At 30.2% G+C, this 21,058-nt stretch overlaps 1 protein-coding gene across 1 annotated transcript; it reads right to left on the bottom strand.

Moving 5' to 3' along the window:
- Window positions 1-14,936: 14,936 nt before the first annotated feature.
- On the bottom strand, window positions 14,937-19,058 carry LOC145759468 (uncharacterized). Its single transcript, XM_082573304.1, has 9 exons — window positions 19,016-19,058; window positions 18,639-18,809; window positions 18,492-18,536; window positions 18,009-18,179; window positions 17,556-17,660; window positions 17,305-17,409; window positions 17,112-17,216; window positions 16,623-16,786; window positions 14,937-16,202 (listed from the first exon to the last, which is right to left on the bottom strand). The coding sequence occupies exons 1-9, from the start codon at window positions 19,049-19,051 to the stop codon at window positions 15,332-15,334; spliced, it is 1,773 nt and encodes a 590-aa protein (XP_082429430.1). The 5' UTR covers window positions 19,052-19,058; the 3' UTR covers window positions 14,937-15,331.
- Window positions 19,059-21,058: the final 2,000 nt, after the last annotated feature.

Below are 21,058 nucleotides of genomic sequence, written 5' to 3'. Positions count from 1 at the left end.
GTTTTTTGTTGTAATTAAAAGAGGTCAAAAAGTCCTATTCTGTGGTGACTTTTCAAACAATTTGTTTTTTGCTTAGCAGAAAATAGCTTTATTAAAAAAACATCAAAGTCAACTTCAATCTGGGTCGTGGTATCAAATGTTACCTTGTGTTTTTGTAGTAAAGTCAAGGATATCAAGAATAGAAATATATAAAAATTACTGTTTAAACAAAAATTTTTTGGTTGTGATGGAAAAAGATCTTCATCAGCAATTAAATTTGATCGCTGTGGCATATGTGGCGGTGATAGAACCTCTTGTATTGATTGCTCTGGCGATTTAAATGTAGGTTTGTAATATGCTTTTTAAACCGGCAGCATGGTGTAGTGGTCAGAACACTTCCTACACTACATGAGGTCCCGGGTTCGATTTCCAGTGATCTCATGCTGTAGCGCCCTTGAGTAAGGCGATATAACTGGTATAAACTCCTCCTAAGCCAGCACTTATTCAGCTGTTTAATTATTGGGCAGTTATATTGTAATATATTCCAAACTGCTAAAGGCAACTCGAGACTGAATCGGAGTAACAGTTGTTACTCTATTTTAGGTCACGTATTTGACCTTCTCACATTGAGGATAAAGATATTTACAAAAAAGGATTAACCTATAAAAAAAAGTTTAAAAACAAAAATGTTTTTTGTGTCAGATAAACTCAATCATAATAACTTTTTGTGTTTTGGAAGCTTAAAGTTTCAGGCATAACCTAGGTTTGATATTTTTTTAATCAATTTATATTTTAGATGCACAAACAGATCAATGTAGTATTTGTATCGGAGGTAGGACAAACAAAACAAGAAATTCTCAGCTAGATTGTTCAAATGGCTGCAATGAAGAAAACTATGTTGATGATTGCGGCTATTGTCAGAAAAAGTGAGAGGCCTTTTTTTAATTAAAGTTTTAAAAAAATGACATAACATCCAAAACCTAATTTTTTTTTAGTTAATTTTTTTTGTTTTTGTTTGTACATATCTTTATCCTCGATGTGGGAAAGTCGAATGTGCGACCTAAACATAAAGTAACATCAGTTACTCCGACCCAGTCTCGAGTTGCCTGTGGCAGTTTGGGATATTATATAGATTATAATTGCCCGATAATTATGCTGCTGATTAAGTGCTGGCTCAGCAAGAGTTAATATCGTTTATAGCGCCTTACTCAAGGGCGCTGCAGCATGAGAGCAGTGAGGATTGAACCCACGACCTCATGTGTGGTGTAGCAAGTGTCCTTACCACTACACCAAGCTGCCGGTTACTTTAAAGCTTTCATTAAAACTCCTGTATTTTGCAGTTCTAGCTAACTTTTTTACCCCTTTAAGGTAGTGCAAAATTTCCTCTTGTACTTTGCGGTACTGTCTTAAATTCTCTTCCACCTTTTTCTACTTTACAGCTTTCTGTTTTTGTCTCTCTCATGTTTAACGATCCTAGCTGATTTTCTTTCGTATTTTGCAGTCTTTGTTATTTCTCTTTATGCTCTATAGTTCTTGCTAATCCTCTATCATACTTTACGATTCTAATATATAAGGGGATCCGTTAATTACCAGTAATCAGTCTTCTTAAGCATACATTCAAGTTGAAGTTTACGTAACAATGCACTCTTTTTCTATTTTTTTTAGTATTTTTTATATCATTTTATCTAATCGTTTTTTAAACATTTTATTTTTTTTTTTTTCGTAACCCAAGGAACCTGCCGCCAACTATCAACTGAGATTGTAATTCAGATTGATTTGGAAAATCATGGCTAATGTAAGTCATATTTGTTCTTTGTTTATAATATTTTTGCTTAAAAAAATTAATTTTTGGAACTTATTTAATAATCATTGTTAATTTGGCAGTGTGGTGTAGTGATCAGAACACTTGCTACACCACATAAGGTCCTGGGTTCAATCCCAATTACTCTCATGCTGTAGCGCCCTTAAGTAAGGCGCTATAAACGGTATGAACTCCTACTGAGCCAGCACCTAATCAGCAGCTTAATTACCGGGCAATTACAATCTATATAATATCCCAAAACTGCCACAGGCAACTTGAGTCTGGGTTGGGGTAACTTTTGTTAATCTATGTTAAGGTCGCGCATTCAACTTTCCCATATCGAAGATAAAGATATATATATTAAAAAATTTGATTTTTATTTAGATGTGGGGTTTGTGTTTCTTCAAAAGAAATCTTAACATCTTCTTTGCTAGCGAATAATAATTCTGAGCATGACCCATGTAAATCTGATAGCTCATGTTGTGTTGGATGTGACGGAAGAATTGGCAGCGGTTTTGTGTTGGACCAATGAAGCATTTGCTTACATCCAGACAATGAAACCTTTAACACGGGTGACCTAATTTTTTGGGTTTTTATGTAGAATAGTAAGCAAAAGCAGTTATTTAACGCATACAGCTTTTGCTTAAATTTTTACTAATGCTATGTTTTAACAGTAAGTAAGCGTTTTATTAATTTCAAAGGCAAAATTAAAAAAAACAATAAACAAACAATAACATTAGTTATATACTACTATGGAAAATATAAAATTAACTTAATAAAGGATTTAGTAGATTTATTAACCCTTTTATTTATTCTTAAAGGTTGTTTAAATATACAGCCTATCGTACATCCATTAAGGAAGGTAACTGTTGTAAAAAATGGGATGTTTCCAAATGTAAGTATTGATTTATTCTTTTATGGGCATTTGGGTTTATTTTTACAAGCAAAATGCACATTAAATTCAGTTGGACGAAAAATTGCTGATTTTCCAGCTATAATATTGTCTAAAAAAGATTTGTTAAAAAAAATTAAAGTATTCTCCAGACATTTTAAAAAGTAATTTTAATATTGTAAATTTATTTTCATTTTTCGCAAATTGTTTTTAAAGTTTATAGTGCTAAATTAAAAAATTGTTTTTAGGTGCTTAGTTATAAAAATTTGATTGTGTCTAATTTAAATGCAAAAAAAATTATAACATTAAACAAAACTTACAATCTTTGCTCTTGGATAAAATATATTTTAATATAAAACTACAATTTCTTTTTAGAAGTGAACGAACAACCAAAGTCAATAAAATATTTACACCTTTTGGTGGACTTAACAAAATTACCTTTGGAGAGTAATACTGTGTTTAACATCGATTGTCAATATACGAAAACACCTAACGTATTGTATGAAATTTTGGAATTTATTTCTTTTGTTATTTGTTAAAAAAAAAAAACGTTTTTGTTTTTATTTAAATTTTATTTAAAATTTTTTTTTGTATATATCTTTATCCTCGATGTGGGAAAGTCGAATGCTCGACTTAAACATGGAAAAACACCAGTTACTCCGACCCAGTCCCGAGTTGCCTGTTGCAGTTTGGGATATTATAGATAATAATTTCCCAGTATTTATGCTGCTGATTAAGTGCTAGCTCAGCGTGAGTTTATACCGTTTACAGCGCCTTACTCAAGGGTGCTACAGCATGAGATCAGTGGGGATTGAACCCACAACCCATGTGTGGTGTAGCAAGTGTTCTTACTACTACACCACGTTGCCGGCACGCTGATTTTGTTATTTGTTAAAAAAAGCCGTTTTTGTTCTTATTTGAATTTTATTTAAAATTATAATTTTGTCGTTTCAAAGTGATGCTGCAGTTGGATCTAAAAATAAATCTTCACAGTTTATGATTCGAAAATCTCATTGGCCGACTGTAACTGAAAAGTTGATACCACAATTGGCTGTGATTGGAAGTGGTACAAATCGAGTACTAATAACTGGCAATGGATTTTCTTCCGACCTTATATGTGTTATGGTCTACTCTACACTGAAAAAAGATTTTTTTGAAAATTATGAAGAATTTTTATCATATTATCAATTGTATACCACCAAGTCCAGGTTCCTATTTTTTACCTGTTTTTTATTTTGATAATTTGACAAACTTGTTTTTAATTTTTATTTTTAAAATTACAAAGACTTTTTTTATTTCTTTTTTTTTATTTCTTTTTTTATTTTTTTTATTTAAATTAATATTATTCAAATTTAACTTTTTTCTCCTTTTGAATATTTTAGAAAAGTTTCAACCAATCGAATGTTCTGTAATTTACCACAATTAAATATTTCAACTACTATAGACATTTATGTTTTAAATTCATTTGAGGCAAACATAACCACTCTTGAAGATGTGGTAGAGATATACGACGCCCCGCACTTTGTTTTTACACTAAAGTAAAAATTAATATTTTGTTTTAGTACCATAGAATTTAATTTTGTTATTTTTTCCACCGCTTTAATGACACATGAGGTCGTGGGTTCAATCCCCACTAAGCTCATGCTGTAGCGCCCTTGAGTAAGGCGCTATAAACGGTACGAACTCCTGCTGAGGCGGCACTTAATCAGCAGCATAATTATCGGGAAATTATAATCTATAATACTCCAAATTGCCACAGGCAACTCGAGACTGGGTCGGAGTAACTGATGTTACTCTATGTTTAAGATGTTACTCTACGCATTCGACTTCCCCACATTGAGGATAACGATATATACAAAAAAAAAGTTTTTTTTATTGTAAATTATTACCTCTTAGTCAAAAAAAAAATATTGTAACTACTGGAGGTTAGTAAAAACATACGGTTGTGCAGTTCTGTTGCTTATTAACTATTATACATATAAAGTAACCTGGTAAATAGAAGCATAGTGTAGTGGTAAGAACACTTGTTACATTTCTTGAGGTTTTGGGTTTAATCCCTACTGCCCTCATGCTGTAGCGCCTTTGAGTAAGGTGCTATAAATGAAATGAATTCCTGCTGAGTCAATATTTAATCTGCAGTATAGTTATCAGGCAATTATAGTTTATAATATCCAAACTGCCAAATGCAACTTGAGACTGGGTCAGAGTAACTGATGTTACTCTATGTTTGAGTCATGCAGTAGACTTTTCCGTTCAAGGATAAAGATTAAAAAAAAAATAGTACCAGCACAGTAACAGTGTAACAGCATTTTAAACGTTAAGCCTTGTTATGCTATTAATTCTCAAATCATTTTTTTAGCTAACTTCAAGCAATTTAAAGGGTATTATAACGATCGTAATTGGACTGTTTTTTCCTTGGTTTTACTTGAAAATGCAGTAGTTGGTAAACCTTATGAGGATGATTTTGACGATTTTGAATCTGTTGCTGTAGAGGTTAAACTACCTGAGAAATTGGTAATTGTTGCAAAACAAAATTTTTTTTGTACATATCTTTATCCTCGAGGTGGGAAATTTGAATGCGCGACTTAAACATAGAATAACATCAGTTACTCCGACCCAGTCTCGATTTGCCTGTGGCAGTTTGGGATATTATACAGATTATAATTGCCAGATAATTAAGCTGCTGATTAATTGATGGCTCAGCAGGAGTTCATACCGTTTATTGCTCTTTAATCAAGGGCGCTACAGCATGAGATCATTGGGGATTGAACACACGACCTCAAGTGTGGTGTAGCAAGTGTTCTTACCACTACACCATGCTGCAAATAAGTCTGTAAGTAACACAATAGTAAACTTACAATTGTTGAATAATTTTTTTTTGGAAAAACCGTTGGTGGAATTTAAGATGCCTCACACGGTGGGATTGTGTGAAACAATCACTTTTATATATTCGCAAAAAAGTGGTTTTGGTCCTTTTCCATTTCAATTGGAATGAATAGTAACAACCTCCAAAAATTCATCAGATGCAAACACAGACAAATTTGTGAAGATGGCATAGTACAGGTAAATATTAAAGGAAAATTAATTAAATAAATCAACTTTTCAACACCTAAAATTAGGATTTAAAAAAAAATAATACCACCCTAATTTTTCAAGGAATACATTGAAACAAGTTATACTTTTCTTTGGCAAGCAACTAACTTTCTTGGTTCACAAAGTGCATTAAAATCGCATGTTATTAAATTTCACCTCACCACATCTTTGATAAAAACCACTATCTTAGGACCTTCAGTTAGGCGAGTAAAGTCAACTAAAAATTTCAAAATAAAGGTACGAATGTTAGTTTAAAAAGTTTTTATTTTTTTTGTACATATCTTTATCCTCGATGTGGAAAGGTTGAATGTGCGACCTAAACATAGAGTAACAACTGTTACCCGGACTCGGCAAGTGTTCTTACCACTACACCACACTGCCGGTGAAATGGAAAAAGCCTAATTTAAAATGTTGAATTTAGTCTATGACAAAATTTCGTCTTTCGAAATGCAACAACTCTACTGTCGCACTTGCAACCATTCCAACTTCTACTCAAAATGCTTACATTCAATATACCTGGGACGTGACTGTGTACTCACCAAGCAGTAAAACATACATTTATAATTATACTGTAGATGAACAACATTACAATGGGCCTACAATTAATTTTTTTAATATAGTTTTAGATCCAAATTTGTCGTATACATACAGAGTTACAGGTAGGCAATAAATTATCTTTATTTTTATTTAGGTATAAATTTTTGATATAAAAAGACCTGCAAATAAATATAATTACTTTATTAGTTAATATTGTATGGAGCCACCTTGCAGATTGTTAAAATCATTTTATTATTTCAACTAGTGTTTGAACTAAGTAAATCGGCAGCAGAATGTAGTGGTTAGAACACTTTCTACACTACATGAGGTCCTGGGTTTGATCACCAACGCTGTTATATTGTAGCACCCTAGAGTAAGGCGCTATAAACAATATGAACTCCTGCTGAGCCAACACTTAATCAGCAGTTAAATTATCAAGCAATTATAATCTATAATATTCCAAACTGCCATAATATTCCAAATCATAATCTATAATATTCCAAAATATTTTGGTGCTATTTGTATAAAAACATACTTATAAAAATCTATATTAAAGTTTGTAAGTAAGTCGAAAGTGTGGTGTAGTGGTCAGAACACTTCCTACACTACATGAGGTCCTGGGCTCGATCACCAGTGATCTTATGGTGTAGCACCCTTGAGTTAGGCGCTATAAACGGTATAAACTCCTGCTGACCCAGCCACTAATCAGCAGCATAGTTACCGGGCAAGTATAATTTATAACATCCCAAACTGCCATAAGCAAAATGAGACTGGGTTGGGGTAACTGTTGTTACTCTATGTTTAGGTCGCGCATTCGACCTTCCCAGATTTGAGGATAAGAATATACAAAAAAATGAGTATTTACACATGTGAAAAGGATCTTACTTTTTATTCTGTTTGTTTTAGGGTGAGTTTTGTGCCAACTTTGCTTACCAAGAACCCGCATTTGAGGCTTTGACTTTTGCCTTAAGTTTAATTGTGGACAAGTATATTTCTGTTACCGACCAATCAGTAGTCGGTAGTTCAAGATATCAGGTATGTGTTCAGACTAAGTTCAAGTTAAATACAGTTTGAGTGATCTTTCAAATGAAATTGGTCAAGAATATGACACTTGGGATTGTGATGAAAGCACAGCGATAACTTATTTAATGTCTTGTTTTTTTAGAATAGGGTCAACAATATTTTTATAAATATTATCGTGGTGTAGTGGCAAGCAGCGTGGTGTGATAATAAGAACTTGCTACACTACATGAGGTCGTGGGTTCAATTTAAACTGCTCTCATGCTGTAGCGCCCTTGAGTAAGGCGCTATAAACGGTATGAACTCATAACGAGCCATCACTTAATCAGCAGCATAATTACCGGGCAATTACAATCTACAACATCCTAAACTGCCATAACTTGAAACTGGGTCGGGGTAACAGTTGTTACTTTATGTTAAGGTCGTGCATTAAATCTTCCTACATCGAGGATAAAGATATATACAAAAAAATGATCAGTAAATGTTTGAACAAGAATTATGGATTTCCTGCTTAATGATTATTGTATTTACACCGTAAACAAAATGTTTTAGTATATTAGAACACATTTTATTACTCTTTGTTTTAGTGCAATGGAGCCTGTATTGGCACAGGTTTATTTTATTACAACATAGTTACTTGGTTCGGAGATGGTAGGATCTAAAATAGAGTTAGTGATATATTGATGGTGAGTCATAAAATTTAAGAAGGTCAACCTTTTCAGTTACTCATAGTAAACGGTATACAAGTATTAATAATATTTAATGTGTATTGTGGCATTATTATATCTGTTTATTTGTATATATTTCATAAGGTTTCCATTAGAAATCCAGAAACTGGTTTACAAGCTAATGACAGACTGATTGGAAGCTGGACAAATGCAATCACTATTAAATTTACAGAAATTTTTAGTAACAATAGAGTTGAAAAGCCTTCTAAACTAGAGGTAAGTGTTTTTTTATATTTATTTATCCTCGATGTGGGTAGGTCGACTGCACGACTTAAAGATGGAGTTATATCAGTTACTCCGACCTAGTCTCGAGTAGCCTTTAGCAGTTTGGTATATTGTATAGATTATAATTGCTCTGTAATTAAACTGCTGATTAAGTGCTGGCTCAGCAGAAGTTCATACCGTTTATAGCGCCTTACACAAGGGCGCTACAGCATGAGAGCAATGGGGATTGAACCCACGACCTTCGACCCGTTCTTAAGTTGCATGTGGCAGTTTGGGATATATCAAATTTTAATTACCCTATAATTAAACTGCTGATTAAGTGCTGGCTTAGCAGGAGTTCATACCATTTACAGAGCTTTATTCAAGGGCGCTACAGCATGAGAGCAGTCGGAATAAACCCACGACCTCATATGGTGTACCAAGTGTTCTTACTACTTCACCATGTTGCTGTTAAGTTATTTACTATTTTGCAGGCTATGTAAATATTTTTTTTATAATTTTGGTACTTAGTATATACAAATGTTTTTTTTCAATTTAAAGTGTCGCCATTATGAAAATTTTGCTTGGTGGTCTGAAGATTGTGCAGTTGTAAATGTACACGTTAATGGAGATGTAGTAAGTGAAGTGACGTGCAGCTGTTCTGTTGCCTACGGATACTTCGCGTATGTACAATTTTCACTAAGAAACATATCTTAATACTTGCTTAAACATTCTAATAAAATTAACATTTTTTTATGTTTAATTAGCCGGCAGCGTGGTGTAGTGGTCACAACACTTTCTACACTACATGAGGTCGGGGGTTCAATCCGCATTTATTTCATGCTGTAGTGGCCTTGAGTAAGGCGATATAAACAGTATAAATTCCTGCTAAGCCAGTACCTAATCAACAGCATAATTATTGGGCAACTATAACTAATAATAAACCACACTGGCACAGGCAACTCGAGACTGGGTCGGGGTAACAGTTGTTACTCCATGTTTAGGTCGTGAAGTCGACCTTCCCACATCGAGGATAAAGATATATATATATATATAAATATGTATATATTTGCATGTATTTGTTTTGCAGTGTATTTAGTGTTGAGGGTACAAATGATACAACTATTACTATTCCACCAACCTCAATAACTGCAAAGTTTCCTTTAAGATCTGCAGATATTTCTGAAAAAAAAAAACTTCTAGAACTTGTGAAGTTATTTGTAAACTTCCCAAGAAATTGGTTACAAGCTGTTCCAGGTAGTTTATTACTACAAGTAAATGTTTAAGTAGGACTGTATTGAATTATCTGATTATAAAAAAATGGTACGTACTGAACTATTTAAAAATCTTTTAGATTTTGCATTCCACAATGTGAAAATCTAAGCCCTAAACCACCCTGTAAAGAGTTATGTATTCCGAACAAGTCTTGCGTCTGCCCATTAGGCTTTACTAACAACAAAAAAGATGAATGTGTAGAATCTGACCAATGCAAAAGGGACTCCGATTTAAATGGCGGTAAAGTTTTTTTAAATCGTGTTTTTTTTTTAAATTGGCCTTTAAAATAATTATGCTTATTTTAGCTTTAGATTTTATAAAGGATAACAAGTGGATATTTTTAATGGTTGGATGTCAGGTTGGTTTAGTTATTGCTATCTTGCTTGGAGTTTTTGGAATTTTTATCATGAATAAAAACAAAACAAAAAGTTTGTATTAATTTACTTGTTTATGATTTCGCATCTACTTTAGGTTAATTTTAAACACTTGGCTCATAAGGCTTAGTATAAATCTTACTTTATGGTTGTAAATTAATTTCGTAGAACAACGTTCTATCTATTACAACGCAACTGAAGAGTATGCTCAAGAAACCAATTGAAATCTAATGAAGAAGAAAAGATCCCTAGATGTTAGTTTGGTTTATTTTTTATTGTTTTCGTTTTTTGTACAGCACGTATTTTTATTTTATGGTTTAAATTCTTCAATTTCGAAAATTCTGTTATTGTTAATATAATGCTTTAAAATATTTTGAATAACTTGTGTTTTTTAAACAATAAAGTTCCTAAATTATGGTCTGTTGTTTGTGTTTCAATCCTCTTGGTTTCAAAATGTAATTATTGCTTTAAATTTTAGTCAATTGTATATTATGATATCAATAACTTAAAAACGGGTTTAAAAATTAATTTTTGTTTGTTTATTATCATTAAATGCTTGTTTGTTCATTAAAAATAAGAGATCGATATTAAGCATTAAATATTTAGTCTAATGTATATAATGTTATAAGTAATTTAAAAACATTTTTAAAAATTAATTTTTGTTTGTTTATTATATTTTCATGCTTGTTTATACATTAACAGTCAAAGATCAATTTTAATAATTATTTAAAATTTGGTCCAATGTATTTGTAAAACCAATAAGAGAAAAAAATGAGTTCAAATTTTAAGTTTTTTTGATTACAATGATTACAACTAAATTCCTGATTGTTTGAAATTTAATAAATAATGCTACAAAACTTTTAAAATTTTTGTTGTTAAATTACAGTAAGACAAATAGTAAAACCTATTTAATGTAACAAGTATTTATTTAAATTATAATTTATGAAATTTTTTTAAATTTATTAATGATTATACATATTTTTATTTAGCTATAAAGGTTTATATTGTTACATATACTTTTCGTCTAGTTACTGCCGTACCTATTCGACAACTCATAAACTAGTACAGAGTTCAGTATATAACATTTATTTACAAAATATATACTAGCAACGACCAAATACAACCGTTCAGCAGATTCTTTAAAACGTAACCCCTTTTAATGTAACACAACATATTTAACGAAGTAATTCGCGCCCAAAACTAATACGCCTTATCAGAAGGTGTCAATACAGATAAATATTTTACTAGACAAGTACAACAAAGATTGGGGCAACTGGGATGTTTACGCCATTTGTTACAATATTAAAAATAATCAAATGATTTCAAACCATATTTTATTTATCAAATAATCTTGTTCTCAAATTAATAGTCATAAAAGACTTCACAACGAAAGTTTATTTACAGCTAGCCTTGTCGTGATTCTCCACAAATTTGGTAACGCTTTTTAACGTAGTTGTGCTTTTAACAACAGACTGCTGACTGGACTCGGTTTTCGGTTTGGGCAAATAAATGTTGCAATTTAATACAGTTGCCCTGTTTTTATTGCTTAGGTTTCTGTCTTGATCTGTGCTTTGTCGTTCTGTTGCATTTGAGTATATGGATCTCACGCAACAATGACCGTAACACGGAAAAAACTGCAGCTTATGGTCGCCGTAGGATAAATTTACTGCTATTAAACTGAAAACAAGATTCAATGTGCTTGTTACTGCAATTAAATGGTGTTGAGATTTAGGGCTAAAGATAATAAATAGCAAAAACCAAACATCGTTAACAACGGCCAGTGTCGTGGTAATGCATAATCGAATCACCACCTTTTCTAACAAAGAAACCCTGTTTCTACCTAATTTTACAGTTGTGATATTCTTTATGATAGGACGCAGGGTCAGTAGAAGAAGTAGGATATCAAACACCTTGTTAAGTAAGCATAGAGCCGAAAATATTGCAAATTCAAGTGGCGTCTTGCCCCTGCATTTTTCCTGCAACATATGTAAGGTTGTAATACAACATGGTATTAAAATAATTCCTCCAAGAATAGTATTGCTTAAGATTCGAATTTTCTTTGACCCCGGACTAGCTTGGGCGTTTCTTTTCGATATTGACCGCTCTCTGTGCCAAAAAATCCAATATATAATGGTGCGAATTAGGTTCGTAAAGAACAAGATCATAAAAATGTTGACTTTACAAACCTTAAAATCTATAACCTTGTTAAAAATAAGCTCCATCCAAATAACGTAACCGAAAAACAAAAGCGTCGCCAAAAAAGTCAGAATAGCGGGGAGATTCGTCTTTGATTTTGTGTAATACAACAGGTACAACGATTTATTTATTAGTAAGTATAACCCAATGACCAACGAGATTGCCAAAATTGGTTGGCAAGCTTTACAATAGGAAGCTTCGCTTAGACATGCAGTATTTTCCATTTTCCAAATTTAATAATTTGAAATTTAAGTATAATAACTTTTAGATTTCTGAAATTGTTTTAATTTTTCTTTCAACTAATTTTAAATAAAATAAACTGCAATTAAGTTATTTAAAAAAAATTTAACATTTTTGTTCTCAGAAGGTCTAATTATGAAAAAAGAAATTATAGTAATTAAAAAAAATTATTATTTTTTGCTTATACTGCTTAAATGTAAACCTCTCATAAAAAAAGTGAATACCCTCAATTAGTGATATTAGTAAAAACAAATTAAATCGGACTTATTGTGCATTATTAATTAAAATGTTTTACGTAAGACCATTTAATACGAATTTAAAAATCTACCCTTATGTTAAAAGCCTTATAAGGAACGTCGGAGAAAAAATAATAAGAATATTTTTTGGAAATATTATATATTAAACCCTATCAGGTTTTAATCCTATAATAAAATTGCACACGCACACTGTTTTTCTAAATAAAATGTGGTGTTTTGGTGGTTAGTTTTTTAATCATACATAGTAAAAAAAGAACTTTAAAGCAAATATAAAAATATTTTGTAATTTTTAGATCTGGCGTAAATCAAATGTGTTTATATTCTGGACAGTTATAAGTTTAAAAGACTATTAGAAGTTTGAAAAACTATTATCTGTTACATGTTTCTAACAGCCAATTTCTTAATCTTATTCATTGTGCCTTTCTTGTTGTAAAGTTTTTTGCTAGATTTTTGTATATATATATATATATATATATATTTATATACTCATTACACGTAATCCTAAAAAAAATTGTTAAATTGGCGTTCTTTTTTGCGCAGTGCCCAAATTTAAATACGCAGGACTTGCGAAATATCGTTAAAAGACAACAAAGACATAGGCATGCAACATTTTTAGCACAATTAACATTTAACAGGTATTGTAACGTTTATTTGCCAGATAGTCTTTTGTATGAAAGCCGTTTAAATCTTATAGATTTTATTGCGAAAATGTTCACAAACAATCGTTCACAAGCTTGTACAACGAATACTACATATAATACATTGCAACACGTTTAACTAATAAATCACGTGATACAACCCACATGATAGAGATAACGGTGTAAACACGTGACTTGAGGTGTAAACACATGACTTGAGGAACAGATAATAACACTTAGCGTAAACAAGAAAATGGCGGATTCGTCACAGTATTAAGGTTGTCAGGTTGTTTATTGTTTTTAGTTAATTAGTGTGCCCAAACAAGAGTGTTATATCGAAATGCGTAAAACCTTTTAAAAGTTAAACTTTTGTTTATAGCGTCTTACTCAAGGGCGCTACAGCATGAGAGCAGTGGGGATGGAACCCACGACCTCATCGTGGTGTAGCAAGTGTTCTTACCACTACACCACGCTGGCGGTCTTTGTAAACTTAGCTCAATATTTTTATATTTATACGTATTTATTTAAAGTATTATTTATTTAAACGTGTTTTATATGCTAATATTTATAACAATAAACATTTTTTTTAAATGACAACACTGGGCACATGGTTAATTCTAAATACAGCGTTTTTTCAATCTTGTAAAAGTTTCTTGATTTTTTTGGTGTTAGCAAACTTAACAATGTAATTCTGTTAGTTGGTAAGTGGTTTAGCAGACTGTTGTAGTTTTTAAACAGCATAAAGAACGCAATTTTAATGCCTAGTCCTTCTATTATTTAACCGGCAGCGTGGTGTAGTGGTGAAAACCTTTGCTACACCTACACCACACATGAGGTCGTGGGTTCAATCCCCACTGCTCTCATGCTGTAGTGCCCTTGAGTAAGGCGCTATAAACGGTATAAACTCCTGCTGAGCCAGCACCTAATCAGCAGCTTAATTATCGAGCAATTATAATCTATATAATATCCCAAACTACCACAGGCAACTCGAGACTGGGTCGGAGTAACTGTAAAGATATACAAAAAAAATTATAACAACACGTCTGTTTTAAAATGTCACATCTTTTCTGTTCACGAAGCGTTGTTATTCTAAACAATTGTTACAGGAAAATAATTAGATCTATGTTATTTTTTAACTAGTCATATATTTATTACTATTATTTATTATGTAAATTATTTGGATTTTTGAACTAAAATTTTGTAAAGATATTTTAAAATTTGTGCACCACGTACAGACATAGTGAAAAATAGAAGAATTGTTTAATTACAATTCTTTTTGTTTGATGGAAATTCTTTTAACATTATTTGAAGAATTTTTTTATTATAACATCACTACACTGTTAGCGGCATTGGGCAATAGTTTTGCAATTTTACTTATTTAATGAGCGTTGGTTGGCTTAATACAACTTTGTAAAAAACATGATTAGGAGTTTGTTTATAAAATTTCTTTAAAAATGGGACATATTCTTTGGACCACTTTTTAAGGTAAATTAGTTACTTCGGATGTAATTTAAAAAAAATATTTGCAGGTGTTAAACATTTGAAAATTCAGTTTTTTGAATTTTTAATTTAACAATTTAATTTGTTAGTATCTAAATTTATTGTTTTAGTTCTATAAAATGTATGATTAAATTTAAAATGAACAATCTAATGTAAACTTTAGAAGTTATTTTATTTAACTATAAAAACGTATCGGGCATTATCTAGTTCTTTTACAATTGCTAATAAGAATTTTTTTTATGGCATAACAATAATGTAAAAATGCAATTGGAAATTATATAAAAGTGTAATTATACAAATAAAAAATAATGGTTAAAAAACATCATAAAGTGATTCAAATGTACTAAATATATATTTATGTCTATTTAATAATAACTTTTTATAACAGCAGTTGTTAAAATCTGTTACATTTAACTTTATATTTTGGTATATTTTTACGTAGGCTTACTTTTTTGGAATAATCTTGTGATTCCAATTGCTTTTCCTAATCAAACACATTTTGATTAACTACAATAAACAACATTGACATATAGAATATGTGACAACTTCCTTTATTAAAATTTGTCTTTATAAGAAAAATTTTTTCACTATTTACAGTTAATAACTACAATTTTTAATTGGCTTAAAAGAATGGGTAGATTTAAACGCTGGCACAATTTTCATTTCTTTGATAATGTTTACAATGCTTTGCTTTATTTCTACATCCTTTTGCCTTGCAAGCTCTTCTTCAATTTGATCTCTTACTTCAATCATTTTGGGACGAGATTTTGGATTTTGATTCCAGCATTTTTTCATTAAAGCTTCAAGGAATGTGATAAGTTTTCCAGAATTGTTTGAAACTGATTTTTTTAAATCGGTTATCTCTTGCAAAAGTGGACGTTTTCCAGATAACACTAAACTTTTGTGATGTTCTTTTTCCTTGTTTTCGGTGTCTATCCATGGTTTTCTTCGAGCAAGAATCATAAAAAGCATCATGCCATAGCTGTATACATCCATTGCTGTCATAACTTTTAAGTTAATGTTTGCAAGTCGCTCTGGAGCTGTGTAGAGCCATGTGTGCTCCCCACCTTTTGTATTCAGAACAACATCTGATTGTTCAGTCACAGTTGCTAAGTTAGCTCCACCAAAATCAGTAATTTTGCAATGAAGATCACTTGAAAGGAGGACGTTTTCGATTTTCAAGTCTCCATGTGTCATTCTTTGGTCTTTTTGCAGGTTGTGGATGAAGGAAATGCCACACGAAATGTCATAAACAAATCTAAGTCTGACTACTGCGGGTATGTTTTTAATGTCTTTAATTCTTGTCACCATTAAATCTTCAAGGTTTCCACCCCCCATGTACTCCATAATAATTCCGATTTCTGGTAAAAGTTCCTTATGATTTATTGAGCCCCACTCAGTATAACCAATGAAACTAGCTATATTGAAATGAGTAGCTTGTGAACACATATCAATTTCATGCATAATTCTGTTAAATGAAATTTTAAATAAAATTTTAGGTTTTTCTTTTTTTATACAGATAATATGTTATTTGAGTTATTCTAAACCTTAGAAAAACAGTTAAATAAAAAAAAAAACTACCACATTTGTCTTATAACATAATTAGCAAGTTAAATATATCATTTCTGTAATATTTAATTCTGGAACCAACGATATAAGGTGATCTCCACTGCTTTCATGCTGTAGTGCCTTTCAGCAGCTTAATAATCGGGAAATTATATTCTATAATATCCCAATCTGCCAAAATTACTGGGTCAGAGTAGCGGATGTTACTCTATGTTTAGGTCATGAAGTTGACCTTAACATGTTGAGTATAGGTAAATATATACAAAAAAGTTTTTAGACATTTAGTTAACTTTATTTTACATGAATTTTAAAGTTAAGTTACTTGTCTCTTTGATCTTGAATCTTAAGCTTGGATCCCGTTAATGAAATGCATTTTATAGCAATTACTCCACAATGTTTAAGAAAACCTAGGTACACACATCCAAAACCTCCTCTACCAAGAAAACCTTTGTCTGTGGATATTTCAACCTCATTTGGACTGTAAAACTGTAAAACATAAATTTTTGTCTTATTATTGTTAAACAAATAAAGTATGTCTGAGTTGGTTCAAATTTAACCGGCAGCGTTAAACTTAGAGTAACATTAGTTACTTGAACCCAGTCTCGAGTTGCCTATGGCAGTTTGGGATATTATATAGATTATAATTGCCCGGTAATTATGCTGCTGATTAAGTGCTGGCTCAGCAGGAGTTAATATTGTTTATAGCGCCATACTTAAGGGCGCTACAGCATGGGAGCAGTAGGGATTGAACCCACAACCGCATGTGTGGTGTAGCAAGTATTCTTACTTCTACACTACGCTGCCAGATTACCTTGATTTTGTTGGTAGATTGATCTTGAGATTGTTCCAATTCTTTATCTTTTTGGGACCATTTTTCTTTCCATGTTTGCAATTCCATATTAAGGTTTATGATTTTCTGTGTTAATAAAAACTCTTAAATAATATCTTCAAGTTTATTTAAAGTATTTTCCTTTGTTTTTTACTATATTGAATAAATTGTATACCTTTTCTGATTGCCTTAGTTGTTCTTCATAGTGTTGAAATTTTCGAGAAAGTGTGTCATTAAATTTTAATAATTCTTCATTTTGTTTTGCCAAACATTCATTTGTCTGTAAGATTTAAAAACAAATTTTCAGCTTACTGTTAGGACCTTGTAAGTGAAAATAAAAGAATTTCAAATAATTTATTTTGAAAAATACAGTTTAAGCTATAAAAACTTTACCTAAAAAGTTCATAAAAAGAAATTGCTACTTACTTTTTTTTCCTCAGTTAAGCTTCTTTGAGTGGTTCTGAGATTTAATGTCGTTGTTTTGCACTCATCTGCAATTTCATATAAGTCTTGTTCAAGAATGTTGTTGACCTGCATTACATTTTTTTCTGGTAATTGAATTTATTTTAAACATTTCTTTAAAACACATTGTTATTGCCCCTTTTTCTTTATTTTAGAAAATTGTGTGTCTTGTAAGCTGAAAAGTTGTAGGTGCTTTTTATTATAATTTAATAGTTATGGGTTCTTTGATATTCTAATTAAAATTTTTTTTTTATTATTTAAGTATATTGTTATGAAAATTTATTGTAAATGATCAAATTATGTAATAACTATCAAATGTTTCAAACAATAATTTGTTTAAGAAATAAATATAATTTGTACTAAGTTAAATATCCTTTTATTTCATTATAGCAAATTGTATTTAACAAATTAACTTGCCTTCCAATTTCTTGCATTGATTTTTTTATAATCTGCTTTTGTAAGTTCTATAAAATCTTGAAAGTTTTTGTTGTTAAAAAGATTACGGGAAAGAAACTCTTTAACAATACTTAGTGACTTTTCATGGTTGTTTTCTAATCCTTCCTCATCAAGAGCATGATTTTTACATAGCTGCCAAGCTCAGAAAATTGGTTTGATTAGCAATTTTATAAACTCATATTTTAGTTATGTAATGTCTTGCTTATTTGTGTTTAAAGTGATATAGCAAGTGTCTTGCAACTTCAAATATTTTTTTATTAAAAAGATAACTAAAAAATATATATTTTTTAATAGACAATAATAAGTTATCACATGGTCCTTTTGTATGGATAATATAACAATATAGAAAGGTTTAGTAGAATGCTTAAAAATGAAGTAGCCTATTGAAATATTTCATCTTTATTTAAACCTAACACTATTGGTATTAAACTAATTGTAATCTACCTTTTCCATTTCTTCTGCATACATGCTTTTAGCTCTAAGTATCATCTAAAAAAAAAATGCTGAAAATATTGCCCATTTTGTACATCAGTTATTCTGAAATGCCAAATTATGTTCTAATGAACGTAAAAAAGATTGTGTTATTCAAACCGTATTATATTTGTTGTTCTTTGAATCATATTCATTTTTGGCCCTGATTATAAAATCCAAAAATTCTTTTTGATTTATTTGATTGGAAGGAAGAAATTTGGAGGCACTTTCGACAGCTTTTTGATGTTGGTTTTCGAACTCTTTTCTATCCAAAGCCTGGTCTTGACAAAACTGTTAAAGATTTATATAATTTAAGTAAAGCATGTGCTATCTTTGGAAAAATGTTTTTATTTTTAAAAAGTTACAGACAGGGATAGCCTTTTATTACAAAACTTTGGGTAAAGCCCAAATAAGAATACAATTTTTCAATATATTAATGACTTAGATTACTTTAATTTAAACTGTCAGGTTTTATTTATTGAGTAAGTAGTGATTACCTTGTTCATACTTCCTACATATTTCTCTATAGCCATTTTCAGAGTCTAGTATTAATTTGCATTAAAATTATAGTTTATATTTTATCTATTTTTTATAATAATACTACTACATAGTTAATTCCATTAAGTAAGAAATATCATTTTAACACTAAGTTGTTTTAAAGATTGTTAAAATAGTTTTGTTTAATACTTACATGCTGTTGTTCCATGAACATAAAAATAAAAATCATAAAACATTAATTAGATCTTAAAAATTAGTGATTTAAACAGTAGTATTAAGTTTTTAGGTTAATAACTAAATTTTATTTTTATTTAAATACCAAAAATAAAAATTTTAAACTGTTTGGGTTGTTTAAAAATAAGTATTAAAGTTATTTAACATTTTTTGGATAAAATGTTCTTATTTTGTTTAAAAAATATATATTATATTTGTAAAATATGACTAAAATATACCCTAAAGGATTATTTTAACATAACATAGTTTTAAAAGATAATCTAAATGAAAAATATACTATTGCATTAAATCAAAATTTAAGTAAAATTTTAATTTTTTTAGTTCTTACCTTATTCATGTTTTCTAAAAATTTAAATTAAAGAACATATTTTAAATAAAAAAAATTGAATTTTGTAATTATTAAAAAGTGTACTCACTTAAACATCTAATTTTAAAATACCGTAATTTTTTGTTATGTTATCTAATTAATTACCTTATTAGTTTTGTTCAAGAAAATGGGTAATTTGTTTGTATTATTTTCATATAAATGTTAAAAAGTAATTAACTAAATTTATTTATTTTCATAGAACCTGCATGTTTAAAACTTTTAATGTTTATTTAGCGTTACAAATATGCAAAGGTGGGCACAGTTAACCGAGAAAGTAACTTCGTTAAGTGGTAATTCGTTACATAGTATATTAACTTCGTTAACGTTAATAAGTTAATTTAAACAAAATGTAACGGTAGTTATCGATAAACGTTAACGTTAAAATTTAAATAAAACAAACAAAGAAACGACCCTATTTAAATAAAACAGCAGTTTTTATCTTAGTTGATATTTTAACTACACGAACGTAAGTTTAAATGACGTTTTCAAAACTGCATCGTTTAAAATTTCAATACATCGTCATCGTCGTCAATACATCGTATATACGTCAGTCAATACATCGTCCATACATCGTCAATACATCCTTTAAAATTGAAACGATTAAACCCATTAAACGGCAAAATAAAACATATATACTTTTATATTACCATGGTAAACTTGTAAAAATATTAAATTAACGGACTTAATTTAACGGAAGCACAATTTAACGAAAGTTAACAGGTCCGTTAACGATTTTTAAAGTTAACTTATAAGTTAAATTTTATCGAAAAATCTAACTTTTTGACGATTAACGCAATTAACGATTAACGCATTAACGGTTTAGTGCCCACCTTTGCAAATATGGTATTCGTTTTGAACCTTCTCAGAAAAAATATAACTTAAGCTTATTGTAAAACAACGTTAAAGCTTTCTAACTTCTGCTGAAAACTATTTTATATCTATTTAAAACATTGCCTATTGAGTTTAATTGTTAATAATATTATTTATTTATATTAATTCTTTTTGTTCAAAACAATCTACAAAATTGTCTTAGAAAATGCAACTGTTTCTAGTAGGAAACGAATATCGAGCTCTGTTCAAAAAAAAAACATTATCTAAAAGATTGATTGTTTTAACTGTTATTTTTTACAAATTCATAAGCATATTTATACTCTCGAACGTTTTATAGTTAAGTACGATTACATTATATTGAGTTTTATAATGGATTTAAAAAGGGAAACGCGTCGTTGCTTTACACTGTTGTGTTTTTGTTTCTTTTTATACCCACAAATTTACCTATAATTATATTCAGCGCCGTTCAACTGTAAAATTAAGTTAACTTCTTATTTAACAAACTAGTATGTTGCGTTGATACTTGCTAGCTAAAGAAACACAATCACTTTTAACACATTTTACTTTTAATATTTAAAAGCTAAACTTTGCACCAATTACTTTTTCCAAA

This window comes from Corella eumyota, chromosome 7 (assembly GCF_963082875.1).
Source record: "Corella eumyota chromosome 7, kaCorEumy4.1, whole genome shotgun sequence".
Taxonomy (NCBI): Eukaryota; Metazoa; Chordata; class Ascidiacea; order Phlebobranchia; family Corellidae; genus Corella; species Corella eumyota.
This window is presented reverse-complemented; position numbering and strand designations above follow the sequence as displayed.

Bases quoted from the DNA above. Each gene is read 5' to 3' on its own strand.
- LOC145759468 (XM_082573304.1), bottom strand. From the start codon at position 19,051: ATGGCTATAGAGAAATATGTAGGAAGTATGAACAAG. The intron at 17,410-17,555 runs GTAAGTAGCAAT...TAAATCTTACAG, and splicing joins GCTTAACTGAGGAAAAAAAA to ACAAATGAATGTTTGGCAAA. The intron at 16,787-17,111 runs GTAATCTGGCAG...TATGTTTTACAG, and splicing joins AATCTACCAACAAAATCAAG to TTTTACAGTCCAAATGAGGT.